General features: G+C 40.1%; 1 protein-coding gene across 1 annotated transcript in view; it reads left to right on the top strand.

Annotated features, from left to right (window-relative positions):
* Supt16h (SPT16 homolog, facilitates chromatin remodeling subunit) overlaps positions 1-21,717 on the top strand; it is a 43,010-nt gene that overhangs the window by 13,655 nt on the left and 7,638 nt on the right. The window contains exons 2-21 of the mRNA XM_090320454.1: positions 1,142-1,234; positions 3,052-3,222; positions 5,218-5,370; positions 6,936-7,082; positions 7,645-7,796; positions 9,252-9,424; positions 11,772-11,862; positions 12,757-12,830; positions 12,926-13,038; positions 14,697-14,762; positions 14,865-14,960; positions 15,042-15,157; positions 15,551-15,704; positions 16,068-16,195; positions 16,697-16,832; positions 17,181-17,307; positions 17,528-17,646; positions 18,588-18,713; positions 20,181-20,293; positions 20,586-20,661. Of these exons, the coding sequence (XP_090176580.1) occupies positions 1,142-1,234; positions 3,052-3,222; positions 5,218-5,370; positions 6,936-7,082; positions 7,645-7,796; positions 9,252-9,424; positions 11,772-11,862; positions 12,757-12,830; positions 12,926-13,038; positions 14,697-14,762; positions 14,865-14,960; positions 15,042-15,157; positions 15,551-15,704; positions 16,068-16,195; positions 16,697-16,832; positions 17,181-17,307; positions 17,528-17,646; positions 18,588-18,713; positions 20,181-20,293; positions 20,586-20,661 (2,424 nt within the window). The remainder of the gene's footprint in view (positions 1-1,141; positions 1,235-3,051; positions 3,223-5,217; positions 5,371-6,935; positions 7,083-7,644; positions 7,797-9,251; positions 9,425-11,771; positions 11,863-12,756; positions 12,831-12,925; positions 13,039-14,696; positions 14,763-14,864; positions 14,961-15,041; positions 15,158-15,550; positions 15,705-16,067; positions 16,196-16,696; positions 16,833-17,180; positions 17,308-17,527; positions 17,647-18,587; positions 18,714-20,180; positions 20,294-20,585; positions 20,662-21,717) is intronic.

Genomic DNA, 21,717 nt, shown 5'->3' with positions numbered 1-21,717 from the left:
AGTGGTAGAGCTCTGACCTTGAGAAAGTCCAAGGACAGTGCTCAGGCCCTGAGCTCAAGCCCAGGACTGGGGGAAAAAAAAAAAATTGAATGTGAACTTCACTGTTGGTGAACACACTCAAGTTATTAGTCTGAGTACACTCACTTCACTCTTCTTTGAGTGAATATATGCCAGATCCCCACCCTCAATTGAATTCAGTTTACTACTCAATATGTGTAGGTGCTTGTCTTTTAAACAACAGAAGTACTTCATACTTCTTATTTCTTTATATAGAATATTAAAATGAACTAGCTTTTGTTTATTCTGAATGTGGTGGTATAGTTTACCACTGTTTTGATGCTAGCAATTTTAACTATAGTTGCTTTATATCACCAATAAAAGCTAATAGTAACCTTGTTAATCAACTTAAAGAAAAAGTGTATCTCAGTGGAAGGATCTGCATACTATGAAACTCTAGCACATGTATATTTAAACTCCAGTGACTACGTAAACTTTTCATTTGGCCAATCCTGAGGCTTGAACTCAGGGTCTGAGCACTGTCCTTGAGCTTTCTCGAGGCTCGTACTCTACCACTTGAGCCACAAGCACCACTTCCAGCTTTTTCTGTGTTTATAGTACTGGGGAATTGAACCCAGGGCTTTATGCATGCTAGGCAAGCACTCTACCACTAGGCCACACTCCCTGCGCAGTGACTAGATAAACTTTAAAAACATGGTAAGTGAAAGGCTATATAGTACATGAAATGTCTACAATAGGCAAGTCCATAAAAACTAAACCAGATTAGATTAATGGTTGCTGAGAACTAGAGAAGAGGCAGAAAGAGGTAGAGAACTATTGTTTATGGGTACAGGGTTTCTTTTGGGAAGATGAAAAGGTTGTAAAATTATTAGATCATGGTTATGGCTTCATAATTGAGTATTTAAACATTCTTTTTCTATTTTTAAATGGTTGAATTTTATTACATGTGACTTAATCAAACAGTTAAAAAGTAGTTATAGTTGTAAGGTTTTCAAGCAGACATGTGCTTCATTAAACCTGAAGTTTCAATTTTTAAAAAAAGGCATATTATGAGTAGATAATTGAAGTCTCTACTTCTCTTCTGCTTGTATGAAAAGAAAAATGACTATCTGCTCTTTTTCAGAAAGGAGAAGATGAATATGCCAATGTGGATGCCATTGTTGTATCAGTGGGCGTTGATGAAGAAATTGTCTATGCTAAGTCCACTGCCTTACAGGTGAGAGGTTTGCAGATTTGATCTTTTACTTTCATTGAGTTATCTGTGGCACTGTTTAATGTTGTAGCCACATTAAAATTTTTACTGCTGGCCGGATGTCAGTGGCTCACACCTTACAACCTAGCTACTCAGGATGCTGAGATCTGAAAATTGTGGTTTGAAGTCAACCCAAGCAGGAAAGCCCATGAAATTCTGTGGCTCAAGTGATGGAATGCTAGCCTTCAGCAAAAAGCACCTTAGACACAGTGACTGGGCCCTGAGTTCAAACCCGAGGACAAATTCCAGAAAGAAAAGGAACAAGATAATTCCTTGGTCTGAGTATGTAGGTAATTGATAGATGTCCTTAGCATTTGAAGGTCCTAGATTTTATCCCCAGCACCACAAAAATATTTAATCCCAGAAGCTATATTTTAGGTATTACGACAACTATCACATATTAAAACAGAATAGACACAGGCTGTGTTTTTCACTCAATAATGTTCTATCAGATTTAGAACATTAAAAAAAAGGGAATGTTCACTGATATAACAGAAAAAGCCTAAATAACAGTAGGTTAAGCAAAATATGTCTTTTTAGATAGTCTTTGGGGACCTGGACTTTTCCCAAGATCTCTGTTCCATGTGTATCTAAATGAAAATATTGGAGGGAAAAAAGGAAGAAAATGGGTATCCTTACTTTAATTTTTTAAATGTTATTATAAAGGTTACGGTTATCCTTTTTTATTATTAAAGAATTTATTAACATTGATTTTTACATCACATTTCAAATGACATATTTAGCAAACAAGTATTCAAGAAGGGAATCACTGGCACTTAGAATAAAACAGTATGTCTGTAGAGTCATAAATTTTCACGTCTATATAGTTGTATTTATATTTCTAATACCATGTCCATAGCATTGGGTACACAAATATTGAGTCCTCGCTCTTGTATTGTTTGAATCTAATAGTCACATATTAAGGATATCATGTACCTTTTGTTCCTTTGGTCTTGACTTGTCTCACTCAGCATGATTCACTCTAGATTCATCCACTTCCATGCAATGCCATTATTTTATCTTGTCTGTTGATTTTATGTAGAATTTCATTGCGCGCGCGCGTGTGTGTGTGTGTGTGTGTGTGTGTGTGTATGTATGTATGTATGTATGTATGTATCACATACAGTTATCCTTTTTAAAAGAAGTCTTACTTGAAGTCCTGCATAATATTTCCACTTGCCCACCAAAATTGACTCTTATAGTCAGTAGATACAAGAAGGCCTTGTTGAGCAATGTCCTAGCTACTCCAGGAGCCTGAGATTTGAGGATCAAAGCCAGACCAGGTACTAGAGTCCCTGAGACTCTTATCTCCATTACCAATTAACCATCAGAAAATTGGAAGTGGCGCTGTAATTCAAGGGGTAGGGTGGTAGCCTTGAGCTGAAGAGCTCAGGTACAATGCCCAGGCCCAGAGTTCAAGCCCTACCACCAAAAAAAAAAAAGCCAAAAACAGTGATAGAGGTGCTATAAATACAGATTGGGAGCAGGTGTGTAGTTCAGTTTGCGAGGCCCATTGGTTTGATCCCCATAAAAATACAAACAAGCTGTCTAAATGATTTGACGGTTTTTATGATGGACTATTTCGAGACATAAAAATCAGACAACATATTGAACCTCCATGTATTTATTCACTTAAATAAATTGTCAGCTCCTGACCCAGCTTGTTTCATCCCTGATTTTAAGGTTAACCACAGGTGCCTTATTTGTATATAAATGCTTCTATATGATTGCTTATTTTTTTTTTTACCTACACACATTGTTACTGTTTTCTTTTCCCATAGACATGGCTCTTTGGTTATGAACTAACTGATACTATCATGATCTTCTGTGATGACAAAATCATCTTTATGGCAAGCAAGAAAAAAGTGGAGTTCTTGAAACAGATTGCCAACACTAAGGGCAATGAAAATGCTAATGGTGCCCCTGCCATAACACTACTCATACGAGAAAAGGTCAGAACATACCAGCAATGTATCGTAAATGTGAAAGAGTGTTGAAAATGATGAACTAGGGCTAGGCACAGTGGCTCAAGCCTGTATCTTAGTTATTCAGAAGCAGAGATTAAGAGGATCAATTTCAAGCCACTTAGTACAAAAAGTTCTCGGGACTGTTTCAACCAAACCTGGGTGAGATACTGTGGGTCTATCATTGCAGTTAGAGAAGATACATAAAAAGGAGGGTCAAAGTCTATGCCAGTCCAGGGAAAAATAAAACCAATAGGGCTTGAGGGCATGACTCAAGTGGCAGAGTGCCTGCTTAACAAATACAAAGCCTGAGTTCAAATACCTGTGCCACCAGAATTACCTTTTAAAAAGCCAGGCCTGGTTGCTATGATCCAAAGAGGACCGCTAATTGAGGTTTGCCTTAGGCTTTTGCTAAAAGCAAAAGGGGTTGGGAATGTGGCTTAATAAATAAATCCCCAATATCCCCAAATAAAAATAATGAGTAAAGCTGGGCATGGTGGCTCATACCTGTAATCCAAGCTACTCAGGAAACTGAGATCTAAGGATCAAGGTTCAAAGCCAAAGCCAGTCCGGGCTTATTAAAGACCATGAGACTCTTATCTCCAATTAACTACTAGAGAGCTGGAAGTGGAGCTGTGGCTCAAGGGATAGGATAGTAGTCTTGAGTTGAAGAGCTCAAGGACAACACCCAGGCCCAGAGTTCAAGCCCCAAGGCCAACAACTAAGAAGAAGAAGAAAGGCCGGAAATGGTGCTGAGGCTCAAGTGGTAGAGCTCTAGCCTTGAGAAAGTCCAAGGACAGTGCTCAGGCCCTGAGCTCAAGCCCAGGACTGGCAAAAAAAAAAAAAAAAAAATGAAAGGGAGAGGCCGGGAGTTTGGCCTAATGGTATAATGGTAGAGTGCTTGCACAGCATGCATGAAGTCCTGGGTTCAATTCCTTGGTACCACATACTAGAAAAAGCCAGACGTGGTGCTGAGGCTCAAGTGCTAGAGCTCTAGCCCTGAGAAAGTCCAAGGACAGTGCTCAGGCCCTGAGTAGTTCTCTGTTCTTGTAGTTATAAACTTGTATCACATGGCTATTATTGGTTAAGGAGAAAAGAATTCATAACTCAGTTCTTTTTGGAAAACAAAATTTACCTAACTGTTCTTAGGACCACTGTTCATTTGTCTTCATTTATAATTAGATCAGCAGCCTTCATTAGCCTAAAGGAAACTAAGACATACTTCATCTCTATTGTTCGTCAAATGTGATTTTCTTTTTTTTGCCAGTCGTAAGGCTTGAACTTAGGGCCTGAGCACTGTCCTTGCGCTTTCCCCAAGGGTAGAGATCTACCACTTGAGCCACAACACCACTTCCAAGTTTTTCTATGTATGTATTTCCGAGGAATCGAACACTGAATTGAACACCAGTCTTTAGGCATGCTAGGCAAGCACTCTACTACGAGGCCAAACTCCTGGCCCTAATGATATTTTTTTGGGGGGGGGGGGTGCAACCCAATTTTAAAATAGGGACTTTTTTGTTTCTTCAGAGTTTTGTTCGCATTTGTGTTGATGTCTCTTTCCTAAAGAAAAAGAATAATTTTTCCAATAAATGGTACTTAAGTATATGAAAATATCTGAAGAAATATGTGTTTTATATAAATATGATTTGCTATAACCTAACAAAAAAGTAGATGGGGAGTTGGGTGTTACTGGCTTTCACTTTTAATCCTAGCTACTCAGGAGGCTAAGATCTGCGGATTGCTCTTCAAAGCCAGCCAGGGCTGTGATTCAAAGTGGTAGATCACTAGCCTTGAGCGCTTAGGGACAGTTCCCTGACCAAACTCAATCCTCAGAACCAGCACCAAGAAAAAAACCACACCAAAATGGTAGATGGGGTTTAGTGACTTTACTCTTTCTACTGTTTAAAATGTTTTTTGTGTATTTCTATATGGATTGGAGATATCTAGTTCTAAAACTAACTTTCTTCTCCATGGTATTGATAGAATGAAAGCAATAAGAGCAATTTTGACAAAATGATTGAAGCCATTAAAGAAAGCAAGAATGGCAAGAAGATTGGCGTGTTCAGCAAAGACAAGTTCCCTGGAGAGTTCATGAAGAGCTGGAATGATTGCCTGAGCAAAGAGGGCTTTGATAAAGTAAGAATACCATTAGAAAAGCAGCAAGCTAGGAGTGGAGAGGATAAAGTTGTATGTGTTTCCCCAGCAACACAGTTTTTTTGTTTTATCAAAACTATTCACATTTCCCTCCCCCCCCACCTCCCACCTCAGTCATGGGACTTGAATTCTAGGCCTGGGTACTGTTGCTTAGCCCCTCAGATCAAGGCTACTGCCCTACCCCTTGAGCTACAGCGCTGCTTCCAGTTTTCTGGTGGTTAATTTGAGATAGGAGTCTCATGGACTTCCCTGCTGGGCTGGGTTTGAACTGCGATCCTCAGATCTCAGCCTTCTGACTAGCTAGGATTACAGGCTTTGAGCCACCATCCCTGGCCCTCATTTAGCTTTTTATCTCTTTTGGCTATACAATTTTCAATCCGAAAATGGGGCCTTTAAAAGGTACTTCAAAGCCAGGCACTGGTGGCTCATACCTGTAATCCTAGCTACTCAGAATGCTGAGATCTGAGGATTTTGAAACCAGACCAGACCAGGATGGATAGTCCATGAAACTCATTTCTAGTAAATTACTCAGAAAAAGCCGTAAGTGGCGCTGTGACTCAAGTGATAAGAGCTCTAGCCTTGAGCACAAAAGAGGGTGGGGGGTGATGTCCAGGCCCTGAGTTCAAGCCCCAGGATGTTGGGATGGGGAGATAGTGGGTAATAGTCCAAAGCTAGACACTGGTGACTCACGCCTATAATCCTAGCTACTCAGGAGGCTGAGATCTGAGGATTGTGGTCCAAAGCCAGCCAGGGCAGGAAAGTCTGTGGTACTCCAGTTAACCACCAGAAAAATGGAAGTAGTGCTGTGGCTCAAAATGGTAGAGATCTAACATTGATCAAAAGAGCCCAGGCTCTGAGCTCAAGCCTCACAACCAACTACCTATCCCTCAAAAAAGGTACTCTAATCACTAAAGTTGGAGGCTGAGAAAAATTTCATAACCAAAAATATTTTTCTCCTTTTTTCTCTGCCTGTTATTCAACCTATACAAAAACTTCAGAAATGGAAATACATATATATTTTTTATTGTAATTAATAGAAGGGTAACATTATATTCACCAGATAGAAGGTGCATAACTTCACAAACATTGATACCCTTTCTCATGACATGGTCCCCATTTCCCACCCTACCCCCCCGGAAGTATGTATTTTAAGAGGCAAATTAACTTAGTGCCTCTTAGAGAACATTCATTACTCAGCAGAGCTATTTTAAATGTTTATTCAGGAGACTATTTGAACCTGTGTAAACTAATGATGAAGTATGCTATACTAATGAATAGAACCAGTGATAATATTAAAAAATGGAGCCCAGGAGTTTCGCCTATTGGTAGAGTGCTTGCCTAGCATACAGGAAGACCTGGATTCGACATAGAAAAGGCCAGAAATGGTGCTGTGGATCAAGTGGTAGAGCTCTAGCCTTGAGAAAACCCAAGGACAGCACTCAGCCCCTGAGTTCAAGCCCTGGGACTGGCCAAAAACAAAAAGAAAGAGAGATACCTCTTTGACAGTAGTAGTTGCATATTAGAAAGCCCTATCCCTTTGGCTGCAGATAGATATCAGTGCAGTCGTGGCATATACCATCGCTGTGAAGGAGGATGGGGAGCTCAACTTGATGAAGAAGGCAGCCAGCATAACCTCTGAGGTCTTCAACAAATTCTTCAAGGAGAGAGTTATGGAGATCGTTGATGCAGATGAGGTGAGTATAAAGGGAAGGTGGTTCTGTTTTGTTTTGTTTTGTTTTTGTGGGTCATAGGGCTTGAACTTGGCCTGGGTGCTGTCTCTGAGCTCTTCAGCTCAAGACTATCACCCTACCCACCAAGGCCCACTTCCAGTTTTCTTGAGGCTAATTGGAGATACAAGGCTGGCCCAGGCTGGCTTTGAACCTTGATCCACAGATCTCAGCCTCCTGAGTAGCTAGGGTTACAGGCGTGAGCCACCGCGCCTAGCTGGAAGGTGTTCTTTTTTTTATAAGGCAATAGTAAATCTCTCCTCTGCCATTTTTTGATGTATGTTCAACATCCTTTGAAATTAAGACTTAAATTGGTAATAAATGCCAAAATAATAACATGTGCTGCAATTTATTGAGGTTACCTATTATTTTGCTTGGGAGTCCTTGAAGTATCTGAGTTCTACTTATTCTACAATTTGCTTTAAATTATGTGGTTTATAAACCATAAATGCATGTTGTCTTCAAATAATAAACACCTAATACTTGTCACTTTCTAGCAAACGTTATTTTTTTCTGGGTACTTTTATAGAAAGTTCGGCATAGCAAATTGGCTGAGTCTGTGGAAAAGGCCATTGAAGAGAAAAAATATCTAGCTGGGGCAGACCCTTCTACTGTGGAAATGTGTTACCCTCCTATCATTCAAAGTGGTGGCAACTATAATCTCAAATTCAGTGTGGTGAGGTGAGTATGAGAACTTCAGAGAATAATAACCATGGCATTTTTGACTTTGAGCCTGTTTGGGGTTTTTTTTGTTGTTTTGGTTTGGTGGGGTTTTTTGGGGTTTTGTTTTTTTGTCTTTTTCATTAACAAGAAGACTGGGAATGGGGCTTAGTGGTAGAGTGCTCGAAGCCCCTGGGTTTGATTCCTAGGTATGACATAAACAGAAAAAACTGGAAGTGGCGCTGTGGCTCATATAGCAGAGTGCTAGCCTTAAGCAAAAGCTCAGGACAGTGCCCAGGTCCTGAGTTCAAGCACCAAGCCTGGCAAAAAAGGAAGAAGGGAAAAAAAAAATAAGAGTGGTACTCACTAAATACTACATTGAAATGAACTATACAACTTGTAGTTGATAACTGGAAGAAAGCAAAGGGATGGAATTGTCCAAAATGAAATGTACTCATTACGTAGCTTATAAAACTGTTACTCCTCTGTATTTCATCTTTATAATGTTTAAAAAAAAAGAAAAATTAACAAGTATAAGAGGCAGAATAATGTTTATTGTATATTTGATTTTAATCTTTATTCCAAATTATTTAAAATAGTGAAAAGGTAAAAAAAAATAGTTGAAAAATTAACATGACATTAGATATACCATAAGGGTAACTCAATTTTAAGAAATACTGAAAATATGCTGGGCGCTGTGGCACATGCCTGTAATCCTAGCTACTCAGGAAGCTGACATCTGAGGATCGAGGTTCAAAGCTAGCCTGGGCACTAAAGTCTGTGAGACTCTTATCTCCAATTAACCATCAGAAAACCAGAAATGTCACTGTGACTTAAGGAATAGGACAGTACCCTTGAGCTGAAGAGTTCAGGGATAGTGCCTAGGCCCAGAGTTCAAGTCCCATGACCAACCAAAAAAAAAGAGAGAGAAATACTGAAAATATGAGAACTCTGTCTAGCATGTACCAAGTCCTAGGTTTAAGCCCCAGCACGGCTGTTACATTCTCTTTATTGGATACTGTTCCTTCTGATGAGATTAATTATAGTGCACAGGTTATAGAAAACTCCAGCAAATGTAATGCTCGACTTTTTGAATTTTCTTTCTTTCTTTTTTTTAAATTCTAGGCCTGGTCACTGTCTCTGAGCTCTTCAGCTCAAGGCTACGATGGCTCTATCCTTAGAGCGAGAGCACCACTTCTTGTTTTCTAGTGGCTAATTGGAGATGAGTCTCGTGAACTTTTTAGAACTTTTTAGTTTCCGGGCTGGCACTGGACTTTGATCCTCAGATCTCAGCCTCCTGAGTAGCTAGTATTACCGGCATGACCACCCTTGCCTGGCTCAACTTCTTGAACTTTTATTCTAAAAGGCTTGATCTTTATTCAAATATAGCAAGGAGAAGGCTGGTCATTGGGGGGTCTTGTTTGACAGTTATACTTGGGTGGGTTTTATAATAAACTGCTTTCTTCTGCTCTTCAGTGACAAGAACCACATGCATTTTGGGTCCATCACTTGTGCCATGGGTATTCGGTTCAAATCTTACTGTTCCAACCTTGTTCGCACCTTGATGGTTGACCCTTCACAGGAAGTCCAAGACAACTACAACTTCCTGCTCCAGCTTCAAGAGGAACTTTTAAAGGAATTAAGACATGGTAAGGTACCTTAGGAAAAGGTTTGAAAATTAGATAGACAGACAGACAGATCTAAGCACAAGTAACTTACCTGTATTCGTAGCTACTCAGGAGGCTGAGATCTGAGGGTCTTGATTCTAAGCCAGTCTGAGCAGGTTATCGCCAGTTAACCACCAAAAATCCAGAAGTAGAGCTATATCTCAGGTGGTAGTATACTAGCATTGAACTAGTAGTAGTTCAGGGACAGCACCCAGGCTGATTTCAAGCCCCATAACCCACGGGGGGGGGGTGAAACCATGCAGGAGGATTCTGAGTTTAAGGCCAGCCCTGATCAAGTTGATGAGACCCTTATCTCAAAAATAATATGCAAATATAAAGGCTTTGAGTTTAATCCCTAGTATTCAGGTGTGTGATTAAGCAAACAATGGAAAGTATTTGACTACTCTCTTGCCTTGGACTTTACCAACCCAGGTTAACTAACTCAAACTTCATCATCTTTAATTGATTTTCTAATTTCCCCTGTTTCCCAAAGATTAACACCAATCTTTCATAGTTCTCCAGGTTGTTCTTAAGAAGTCTTGTTGAAAGGTGGAAGCCATGCACTGTTTCTCACACCTATCACCTAATAATTCAGGAGGCAGAGATTAGGTCATGATTCAAGGCTAGAGCAAAGAAAAACTTAGCAAAACCACACTTTGGCCATTTATCTAGCCTGACATATGAATAGAATCAAATCCAGCCCAGACAAAAATTTAAGACCCTAATGAAAAAAATAAAGCAAAAAGGGGTTGTGATAGGCTCAAGGAGTAAAGCTCCTACATAACAAACACAGGTTCAAACCCCAGTACCAGCAAACCAAACAGAAACTCCCTGCCCACTATACCCTATTTTTAAAAAGAAGTAAGTTTGGCCGGGAGTTTGGCCTAGTGGGTAAAGTGCTTGCCTAGCATGCATGAAGACCCAGGTTCGATTCCTCGGCACCACATACATAGAAAAAAGCTGGAAGTGGTGCTAAGGCTCAAGTGGTAGAGCTCTAGCCTTGAGAAAGTCCAAGGACAGTGCTCAGGCCCTGAGCTCAAGCCCAGGACTGGCAAAAAAAAAAAAAAAAAGAAGTAAGTTTAAGAAAAAAGTGTCGGGCCCAGAAGTTTGGCTTAGTGATAGAGTGCTTGCCTAGCATGCACAAAGAACTGGGTTCGATTCCTCAGTACCACATATATATAGAAAAAACCGGAAATGGTGCTATGGCTCAAGTGGTAGAGTGCTATCCTGGAGAAAGCCCAAGAATAGGGCTCAGGTATTGAGTTGAAGCCCCAGGACTGGGGGCGGGGGGGGGGGAGAAGGAAGGCAGGAAGATGTAAAACCAGAAAACAGCAAAATTCTGTTGCTGGTGTGACACATGAAACCTTTTTTATTTTTATTTTATCAGTTGTGGGGCTTTGAACTCAAGGCCTGGGCATGTCCATAAGCTGTTGTATTCAAGGCTAGTGCTTTACAGAATGCCAGTTCCAGTTTTCTGGTAGTTAGAGATAAGAGTCTCTCAGACTTTCCTGCCCAGGCTGGCTTCAAACTGCTATCCTCAGATCTCATTGTCCTGAGTAGCTGGGATTATGAACATGAGCCACTGGCACCTGAGTGAAAAGATTCCCACTTTTTTTTTTTTGAAGTGGAGGCTGAGATCTGAGGATCACAAAATAAGTCCTGGACAGGTGAGGCAAAAAACTTAGTAACACTCTTATCTTCAAATAACTACCACAAAAGCCAGAAGCAGAGCAGTGGCTCAAGTGTTAGTGTCTTGAACACAAAAGCTCAGGGCCTAGTCCCTTAGTTTAAGCCTCCTCCCTACCACACACCACCAACCCCCCCCCCGCCACGAAAAAAAATTAGCGTCATTGTGCTCTAAAAAGAATACTGAATACTGTGAACAGCTCTGTTAAAGCATGATCACTACTATATAGTCATAAAGTAACTTCAGAGTTATATCATTATCTATATACATTAAAAATACTTGGGAGGTTAAGATCTAGGGATCTCAGTTCCAAGGCAGCCTGGGCATCCAATAAAAAGTTCTTATGTAACATGCACAAGACCCTGGGTGCATCCCTTGGTACAACATAAACAGAAAAAGCTGGAAGTGGTGCTGTGGATCATGTGGAAAGGGCTAGCCTTGAGCAAAAGAAGCTCAGAGACAATGCCCAGGCCCTGAACTCAAGCCCCAGGACTGGCCAAAAAAAATAATGATAATTAGATGGAAGGATGGAAGAAAAACTGCTTCAAGGAACTTCATGGGTGAAAATAATTTGATTAGGCAGTGCTTTTTGTTTTTTCCTCTGAAAGATACTTTAATATCCCCTTTCCTTGTTCGTATTAGGTGTGAAAATATGTGATGTATATAATGCTGTTATGGATATGGTGAAAAAGCAAAAGCCAGAGCTTCTTAACAAGATTACCAAAAACTTAGGGTATGTTGTAATTGTTGATTCTGTTTGCATGATTGGTAATAGTCAAGTCTGTATTTGTAGACTATTTGTTGGATTTTGCCAGTGTTTGGGAGCCAGCAATTTATATATGCCAAGCACATAGTATTCTCAAAGAATATGTTACAAATTTATGTCCCCTCTCAGGTGAATGAGGTATAGATTTTTCTAGACCAGTGTGGTATTCCTGCCAAATGAGTATCCAAGATCACTATTAATCCCTGTTCGTAAATTACATAGTATGAAATGGCCTGCGGTTTTATTTATTCATTTGTAGATTTTATTTAATGTTTAGCAAATGTATTTGGCCACTGAACACAGAAATCCCTAATAACAGGTTGTAGAACAGTTAGTACTTGGTGAAACAAAGCTCTAGACAGTCTAGCTGAAACTTAGTTTGGGGTATATAATTACTTTCTGGACTTCTTTCATGATACTAGATCTTAGGAGTCTTATTCCTCTCAAAATTATTTGTCTGAATTCAGTTGTTACTCTCAGCCATGTGCCCCTTACCCTTGTGCTAAAATTTATATAGAAAACTGATTTCATGGTATAAGTCAGACTTACATGTAGATAAATAAGCTAGAGTAAAAAGGTCTTTTTCTGCTTTAAGTGTGTTATTTCTCAGTATACATAAAATGAATATGGTAAATAGTACAAAGATGCTTTATTAAGAAATGTTTTCAACATGGGATTATATAACATATTTGGAGGCTACAGATTATCTTTAATCTTTGGAACCTTTGCTTAACTGACTTCAATACATTTGCCTGTTTTTATTTTGAAAGCTCCAGTAATTGATTCAAATAATGGATAATAATATTACATTTGAATCATGTTAGAGATCTTATATCCTATTGCTGACTTTTTTCTTTTCAGATTTGGAATGGGAATTGAATTCCGTGAAGGTTCTCTAGTAATCAATAGTAAAAATCAGTACAAACTAAAGAAAGGTAAGTTTAACATACATTCCATAAATAAATGTTTTCTAGTGATTTCCTTTGGCTTTCCATTTCTATTTTAACTTGATTCTTCTGTTTTGCTGTAGGAATGGTTTTCAGCATCAATTTAGGCTTCTCAGACCTGACTAACAAGGAAGGGAAAAAGCCAGAAGAGAAGACCTATGCCCTGTTTCTTGGTGACACAGTACTTGTGGATGAGGTGTGTGCTGTGTTCATGAACTGACTATATTTTAAACTCTGCAGGGTGTTTTTTGTCTTTGTCTAGGGGAGAGGTTCATAAAATAGGCTGAAAAAAATGTAAGTAGAGATTGTAGCTTAGGCACAAAACAATGAGCTAAGCTGTTATAACCTTGATAGTAATATCAGGAATTCTAATAGTAGAACTATTTCACCACAGCTTTATTGAACTAGAGCTTATATACCATACAATTCATGGACACTTCTAACATACAATTTAGATATTTTATTTTTGGCCTTTGGAAGACTTGAACTCAGGGCCCAAGCACTGTTCCTGAGCTTTTTCGCTGAAAGCTAGTACTCTACCACCTGAGCCACAGCCCCACTTCTGATTTTCTGGTGGTTCATTGGAGATAGGAGTCTCACAGACTTTCCTGTTGGGCTGGCTTTGAACCATGGTCATCAGATCTCAGCCTCCTAAGTAGCTACTATTACAAGTGTGGCCCACCTGGCCAGACAATTCAGTAATTTTTTATATTCACAGTTTGGTGTTCATAGTTTAACCAGCTCTTCTGTACCTCAAAAAGAGACCCTGAACTCAATAGCAATATTCACATTTCCTCCTTTACTGCAGGCCTATGCAATAGTAGTCTTTAAAAGTTTTCTTTTAGCCGGGTATAGCTCATACCTGTAATCCTAGGTACTCAAGAGACTGAGATCTGAGTATCACAGTTCAAAGCTAGTCCGGACCCTAAAAACCATGAGACTTTTTTTTTTTTTTTGCCAGTCCTGGGCTTGAGCTCAGGGCCTGAGCACTGTCCTTGGACTTTCTCAAGGCTAGAGCTCTACCACTTGAGCCTCAGCACCACTTCCGGCTTTTTTTTTTTTTCTATGTCTGTGGTACCAAGGAATTGAACCCGGGTCTTCATGCATGCTAGGCAAGCACTTTAACCACTAGGCCAAACTCCCAGTCCAAACCATGAGACTCTTATCTCCAGTTATCTACTGGAAAACAGGAAGTGGCACCCAGGCCCAGGGTTCAAGTCCCACAATCCAACAAAAAAAGGGTTTTTTTTTTTTTCCCAGCTACCATTTTAATAACATCAGATTTTACTGGGCTAGAAAGTAGCTAGGCTTCAAATCAGTACAAACTGCCCAAATGTTACTTTCCACATTAGAGTTCCTGACTGAGCATTGGTGGTATAGCAGTTAACACAGTTACTTTCCTCTACTTCTTAGTGATAGTTTAGAGAGCAAAAGCTCAATTTATTTGATTTCAAAAGCAAAAGATTGAGAGTATTACCCAGCTATACACTGTGTTAAAATGGAAGCTGGTAATTCACACCTAGAATCCTAGCTACTTGCCAGGTGAGCCTGAGCAGAAAATAATCATAAGATACCTCATTTCTTAACTGTGTACAGTGGTGTGAACCCAGTGATTTGGGGAAGCCTATAATAGGTACTTATAGTTGGTGAATTATGGCTCAAATGAAGGAAGCCCTTGCTAAAAGTAACCAATGAAAAATGACTAGAGGTGAAGGTCAGTTATATTATACCAAACTAGTAAGCTCAAGGCCAAGTTCAAACCCCAATAAGGTTCTTCTCCCTCCCTCTAACACACTCCCCTGAAATGTGAAAGTGATTTGTTGAAATTTGACATCTATATCCTTTTTATTCTAGGATGGCCCAGCTACAGTTCTTACTTCCGTCAAGAAAAAAGTAAAGAATGTGGGGATTTTTCTAAAGGTAGGAAGAAGAAAAATCAGTGTGATACAAATTTCAATATGGTAAAGACATTTCACAAGATTGGCTAGTAAAACTAAATAATTTGTGACTTTTTCCCCACAGAATGAAGATGATGAAGAGGAGGAGGAAGAAAAGGATGAAGCAGAGGATCTTTTGGGAAGAGGTTCTCGGGCAGCACTGCTTACAGAAAGAACCCGAGTCAGTTTGCTGCTTCAAATTACCTTCTCTCTTTCTGTCATGATCTATATGTTCTAATAACTTGGGTTCTCCATTCACTAGAATGAGATGACTGCAGAAGAGAAGAGAAGAGCACATCAGAAAGAACTGGCAGCTCAACTCAATGAAGAAGCAAAGAGGCGATTAACTGAACAGAAGGGAGAGCAGCAGATTCAGAAGTAAGAATTAGCATTGAGTGGTGAGATTGTCTTCAACTTTTGTGTGAATTGGGGTGTGTGTGTGTGTGTGTCATGGAGCTTGAACTTGGCCTGGGCACTGCCCCTGCTCAAAGCTATTGCCCTACCCTTGAGCCAAGCCCCACTTCCCATTATCTAGAGGTTAGGAGCTAAGAATCTCAGGTCCTATTGTGCCTGGGCTGGCTTTGAATCTTGATCCTCAGATCTCAGACTCCTGCGTAGGATTACAGGCATGAGCCACCATGCCTGAACTTCAAGAGGTTGTTGGGTGGGTTACAATTTAACATACCATCAGAATGTCCAGTTATCCTTCATCATTTCTACCACACCCCATCTGATCCTCCTTCTTCCTGCCTTTTTTTAATCCCATTCCAGAGCTCGCAAATCTAACGTGTCCTACAAAAACCCATCTCTGATGCCTAAGGAACCACATATTCGGGAAATGAAGATCTATATTGATAAGAAATATGAGACTGTAATAATGCCAGTGTTTGGCATTGCAACACCCTTTCACATTGCCACAATCAAGGTACTGTGTGGATTTTGTTAAATTTCACCCAAACTATAAATAGTACCACTTGTGCTCCTCAAGTATTAAAGACAGTAAACCAGGGCAGGGAATGTGACTTAGTGGTGGTGGAGTTTTCGTCTACCATGCGTAAAGTCCTGGGTTCAATTCCTCAGTACCAAATACACAGAATAAGCTGGAAATGGTGCTAGCCTGGGGCCAAAGAAGCTCAGGAGCAGTGCCCAAACCCTGAGTTTAAGCCCCAGGACTGACAAGAAAGAAAAAAAAAAAAAAGTAAACTAACCTCTAGCTTTTAGTACTCTTATGAATACTGATCTAGCTATAAAAAAAAGACTTTTGTGTGCTTTTTCTTTCTTTGAGCAGAATATAAGTATGTCCGTGGAAGGAGATTATACTTATTTACGGATCAACTTCTACTGTCCAGGCAGTGCTCTGGGCAGAAATGAGGGAAACATCTTTCCTAACCCTGAAGCCACCTTTGTCAAAGAAATGTGAGTTCCTGGAAAACAGCTGTCTGCAAATCTTTGCCAACTGGTTTAGTAATCTCTCTGTGTTTCAGACCGTATAGTAAATGGAAAAGCCTCCTGAGTAGCCCTTGGTTAGGATTGCCTTCTGACTTGTAACTGTTTGTTGGGCAGACCCTAAGGTAGAATCCTCATGAAAATATTGTATACTTCCTATATTTATTTTGCAAAAAGTATCCTCAAATAAGAAAATGGGTGCCATGTTAGATTCTTTATTCATCATGGAGTGGAATAGCCGTATTATGAAAGATTTGAAAAATAAGTGATTTTTCTTTACCCCACTATATTTATAATAGTCTCCATTTAAGGAAGGAAGGGAGATTGTTTTGTTTGGCTTTCCAAACATTTTCACACTTAGTGGTGTTTTTTTTTTGTAAGAGACATCAAGCCAGTTTTAAACTATAGTAGTGAGTACGGGTCACCTGACCTTCATAAATGAACTTCTGTAAATGCTTCACTTTTCTACAGTACATACCGCGCTTCAAATATGAAGGCTCCTGGGGAACAGACAGTACCAGCCTTGAACCTTCAAAATGCTTTCCGAATTATAAAAGAAGTACAGAAACGTTACAAGACCCGAGAAGCAGAAGAGAAAGAAAAGGAGGTGAGCCTAGACTCAGACAAAACACACTGTATAAAAAGACATGGCTGGGCGCCATGGCTCATGCCTGTCATCCTAGCTACTCAGGAGGCTGAGATCTGAGGATCTTGGTTCGTAGCCAGTGCAAAAACTAAAAGGTCTGTGAGACTCTTACCTCCAATTAACCACCAGACGTGACACTGTGGCTCAAGGAGTAGGGCAGTAACCTTTTGCTGAAGAGCTCAGGGACAACATCCATGCCCAGAGTTCAAATCCCACAATAAACAGAATAAAAAAAAGGACATGTTTACATGTTTGGTGGGGTATGTGTAAGGATACATGAACACTCACATTAACTTTCTTATTACCTAGGGTATTGTGAAACAAGATTCACTAGTGATCAATCTCAACCGGAGTAATCCCAAACTAAAAGATCTGTACATTCGCCCAAACATTGCCCAAAAGAGGATGCAAGGCTCACTAGAAGCCCATGTCAATGGTACGTACAAATGACACCTCATATACCTGACTTCTCTCTTCAGGGCCCTGTTTGTTGGATTAGATGATACACTATGACAGTACTGTATGGCTGAAAGGAGTGAGCTCTGTACAGATGGGTATTTCTTCTGACCCTGTTCAAATTCATGAGAAGAAATGTCATGCCTTTGGCCTGGCCTGATGCTGTTGCTTGATACTTAACTATTTCATTACTCCCCCAGGTTTCCGCTTCACATCTGTTCGAGGAGACAAAGTGGATATTCTGTACAATAATATTAAACATGCCTTGTTCCAACCCTGTGATGGAGAAATGATTATTGTCTTGCACTTTCACCTCAAGGTGAACTTTCTATTTAATTGTATGTGATTAGGAGTTCTTGAGCAAAAACTTTGATTTTTCTCAGCTTTTAAATTAAATAGTTCTGAAAAGTACCATCTATCACATAAAACCATTAAGACATTTGAATATCCCGGTGCTGGTAGCTTACTTTTTTTTTTTTTTTTTTGCCAGTCCTGGGCTTGAGCTCAGGGCCTGAGCACTGTCCTTGGACTTTCTCACGGCTAGAGCTCTACCACTTGAGCCTCAGCACCACTTCTGGCTTTTATCTATGTATGTGGTACCGAGGAATTGAACCCTGGTCTTCATGCATGCTAGGCAAACACTTTAACCACTAGGCCAAACTCCCGGCCCAGGTAGCTTACTTCTGTAAGCCTAGATACTCAAGAAGATGAAATCTGAAGACTGCGAGTTGAAGTCAGCTTGAACAGAAAAGTCTGGGAGATTCATATCTCCAGTGAACAACCAAAAAGCCAGACATGGACCTATCACTTAGGAGATTGAGCACTCACTTTAAGTGGAAAAAGCTTAAGTAGAGCACTCTGGCCCTGAGTTCAAGCTGTATGTCTAACACAAAGGAAAGAAAAGTTTGAATAATGTATTTTAACAATTGACAGTGGCACTGGTGGCTCATGCCTTCAATGGTAGCAGTTCAGGAGGTTGGGATCTTGGGTTCATGGTTCAAAGCCAGCCAGGGCACAACAAGCCAAGAGACTTTCTGAATAGTTTATTGGAGATAAAAGTCTTGTGGATTTTTCTGCCTGGGCTGGCTGCAAACTCAGATCTCAGCCTCCTTAATAGCTAGGGGTTCTAGTAAGCCACTAGTGCCCAGCTGGATGGTAGGTTTTTACATGCACATTTTGTATCTTATATCTTACCTCTTTGTATATTAGGTGGCCTATGTCTTGAGACTTCTTTCATGATTTTCCGCTTTATGCCATCAGAACGCCATCATGTTTGGGAAGAAGCGGCACACAGATGTGCAGTTCTACACAGAAGTAGGAGAGATCACCACTGATTTGGGGAAACATCAGCATATGCACGACCGAGATGATCTCTATGCAGAGCAGGTCCGAGTTATTTAATATATTATATTTCCAGGGTATAATAAGTAGGATTAGGTCAGAATCTGAGCTGACGAATTGGAAGGTTGGTTGGTGGGTTTTGTTGTTGGTTGGTAGGTTTTTTGTTGTTGTTGTTTGTTTGTTTTTTTGCCTGTCCTGGGCTTGGGCTCAGGGCCTGAGCACTGTCCCTGGATTTTCTCAAGGCTAGGGCTCTACCACTTGAGCCACAGCACCACTTCTGGTGTTTTCTATGTGGTACCAAGGAATCGAACCCAGGTCTAGAGTGCTAGGCGAGCACTCTACCACTATGCTAAACTCCTGGCCCCAGGTTGGTAGTTTTTTGCAGAACTAGAGATTGAACAAGAATCTCACGCACCCTATATAAGCGCTCTATCATTTGAGCTGCGCATTTCTATTCTTAAGAATACCTAACAAATGCTCCTTTTTATTGTGGGTTTTTTTTTCCCAATGCATTCCAAAAACAGAAGCATTTTATTTGGTCATGTTTTGAGCTCTCAACAATACCTTCCTTTTCACCTCAAAGGGAGCTCCTTTATTTGTGACCTAAATCTACTCCCCAACTTTTTTAGGATTAAGTTCTGTGTCAGTCTCCAGGGAAAGCAACAAAATAATTCTGTCTCTAGGAGCAGATCTGTTAGGAGGAAACAAAATTTCAACTTTTTCTAGTGAACCGGTATGTATCAATCACTATTATTTAAGATACTGCTCCCATATTTTTGTAGGTTTCTCGTTACAAAATAAAATCAGAGGGCCAGGAGTTTAGCCTACTGGTAGAGTATTGGCCTAGCATTAGTTCGATTAGTTCGAAGCCCTTAGTTCAATTCCTAGTACCACATACACAGAAAGAGCCAGAAGTACCACTGTGGTTCAAGTGTCAGTGGGCTACATTGATTAAAAACAAAAAGAAAAGAAAAATCAGATGTTGCAACTGTTTAAGAAAAAAGAACATGAATTTACCAGCCTAATTTTTATGAAAAAAAAGTCAGGGTGCTTTCTACCACTAATAATGCAACCAATTTGAAGATAGAAATGGGCGCCACTTGTCTTTCCTGGACTGATCTGGCACCTAAGATCCTCGTACTTTTGTCTTCCAACTGATTGGGATCACAAAGGTGTAACACCACAAGTAGAAAGGAATTACTTCTTTTTTTTTTGCCAGTACTCATGGCCTGAGCACTGTCCTTGGGCTTTCTCAAGGCTAGCATTCTGCTACTTGAGCCACGGGGTGCGTGTGTGTATGTTACCTAGGAATTTAACCCAGGTCTTTGTGCATGCTAGGTAAGTACTCTACCACTAGGCCAAACTCTTGGCCCGACAGGAATGACTTTTTTGTAGTCTAAAATCTAATTGTGTAGGTATCTGCTGAGGTATTACAGAATTACAACATGAACTGGTGCAGTGGCTCACCCCTGTAATCCTAGCTACTAACTGTAGATATTTTTTCATCTACAGATGGAGAGAGAAATGAGGCACAAACTGAAAACAGCCTTTAAAAATTTCATTGAAAAAGTAGAGGCTCTAACAAAGGAGGAACTGGAATTTGAAGTGCCTTTCAGGGACTTGGGGTAATACACTTCATCTTCTTCTTGATATGAAGTTTCCCTCTTCTACTTGGTAGGAAATTGATTCTTTCTTTAATACTAATTTAATATAGCATTGTGAATAATGTTTCCCTCTTGAAAATGTAAAGGGTCTGTTTGAGTTTCTAGTACTTAAGAGACTTGCTTCTCTTTGAGATTAGCACCCAGTGGCCTGAGGGGCCTGTGTTTGTCATGGGTAGAGGGAAGATGTTCGTTGTGGCTGTAATACTTCTGTTCATGAAGAACACATTCCTTTGAATCTCTTACTCTCTTTCAGATTCAATGGAGCGCCCTATAGGAGCACCTGTCTCCTTCAGCCCACTAGCAGTGCACTGGTAAATGCTACAGAATGGGTGAGTAATCCTGGCTTCCTTTTATTTTTATGATGGATGGATTGGAAATTATTGTGTGCTAAGTAAATGCTGTCCCACTTAGCTATGTTTCCAGCCTGTTTACTCTTTTTTTTTTTTTTGGCCGGGGCTGGGCTTGAGTTTAGGGCTTGAGCCCTTTCTTTAGGTTTGCTTAAGGTTAGAAGCCTACCACTTGAGCCACAACACCACTTAGAGCTTTTTTTATGTATGTGGTACCAAGGAATCAAACCCAGCTCTTCATACATGCTAGGCAAGCCCTCTACCATTAGGCCAACCCCCTCCCCCTACCACATTTACTCTTTAGTAAGAAATTACTAGAGAAAAAAGGGAATGGATGTTATGATGCTAGATAATCTGATTTTCACATTCACTACTCTGCTTATACTTTTAAAAATCATTGAGCTGGGCACTGGTGGCTCATGCCTGAATCCTACTCAGAAGGCTCTGGATCTTCAGATTTGAGGATCCTCTGGTTCAAAGCCAGCCTAGGCAGGAAAGTCTGTGAGACTCTTATCTCCAGTGAATCACCAGAAAACCAGAAAGAGTGCTGTAGCTCAAAGTGGTTGGTAGTGTTAGCCTTTAGTGGAAAAATGCTCATGGATACCAGGCCCTGAATTCAAGCCCTTAAAAACAAATCATTGAGATCTGGGAGTTAGGCCTAGTGATAAGAGTGCTTGGCTAGCATGTATGAAGACCTGGGATTGATTCCTTGGTACCACATACATAGAAAAAAGCCAGAAGTGGTGTTATGGCTCAAGTGGTAGAACTCTAGTCTTGAGAAAGCCCAAGGACAGTAACTCAAGCCTTGAGTTCAAGCTCCGACACTGGTCAAAAAAATAATAAGTCCATTGAAAAAATTGGCTTTTTCAATGTATCTTAGTTTTTTTATTTTTTTTTTTTTTTTTGTACCTTGAATTGTATTCTCGAGGAAGATTTTTGATCTTGTAAATAATTTTGCATAGGTTCTTAGTATGCCATGTGTTATCTGCCTTCTACTTCATTTTCTTTTGAAAACTGATAAAGATCTTTTGAACATAG

This window comes from Megascapheus bottae, chromosome 2, assembly GCF_031878675.1.
Source record: "Megascapheus bottae isolate mThoBot1 chromosome 2, mThoBot2.hap1, whole genome shotgun sequence".
Lineage (NCBI taxonomy): Eukaryota > Metazoa > Chordata > Mammalia > Rodentia > Geomyidae > Megascapheus > Megascapheus bottae.
This window is presented reverse-complemented; position numbering and strand designations above follow the sequence as displayed.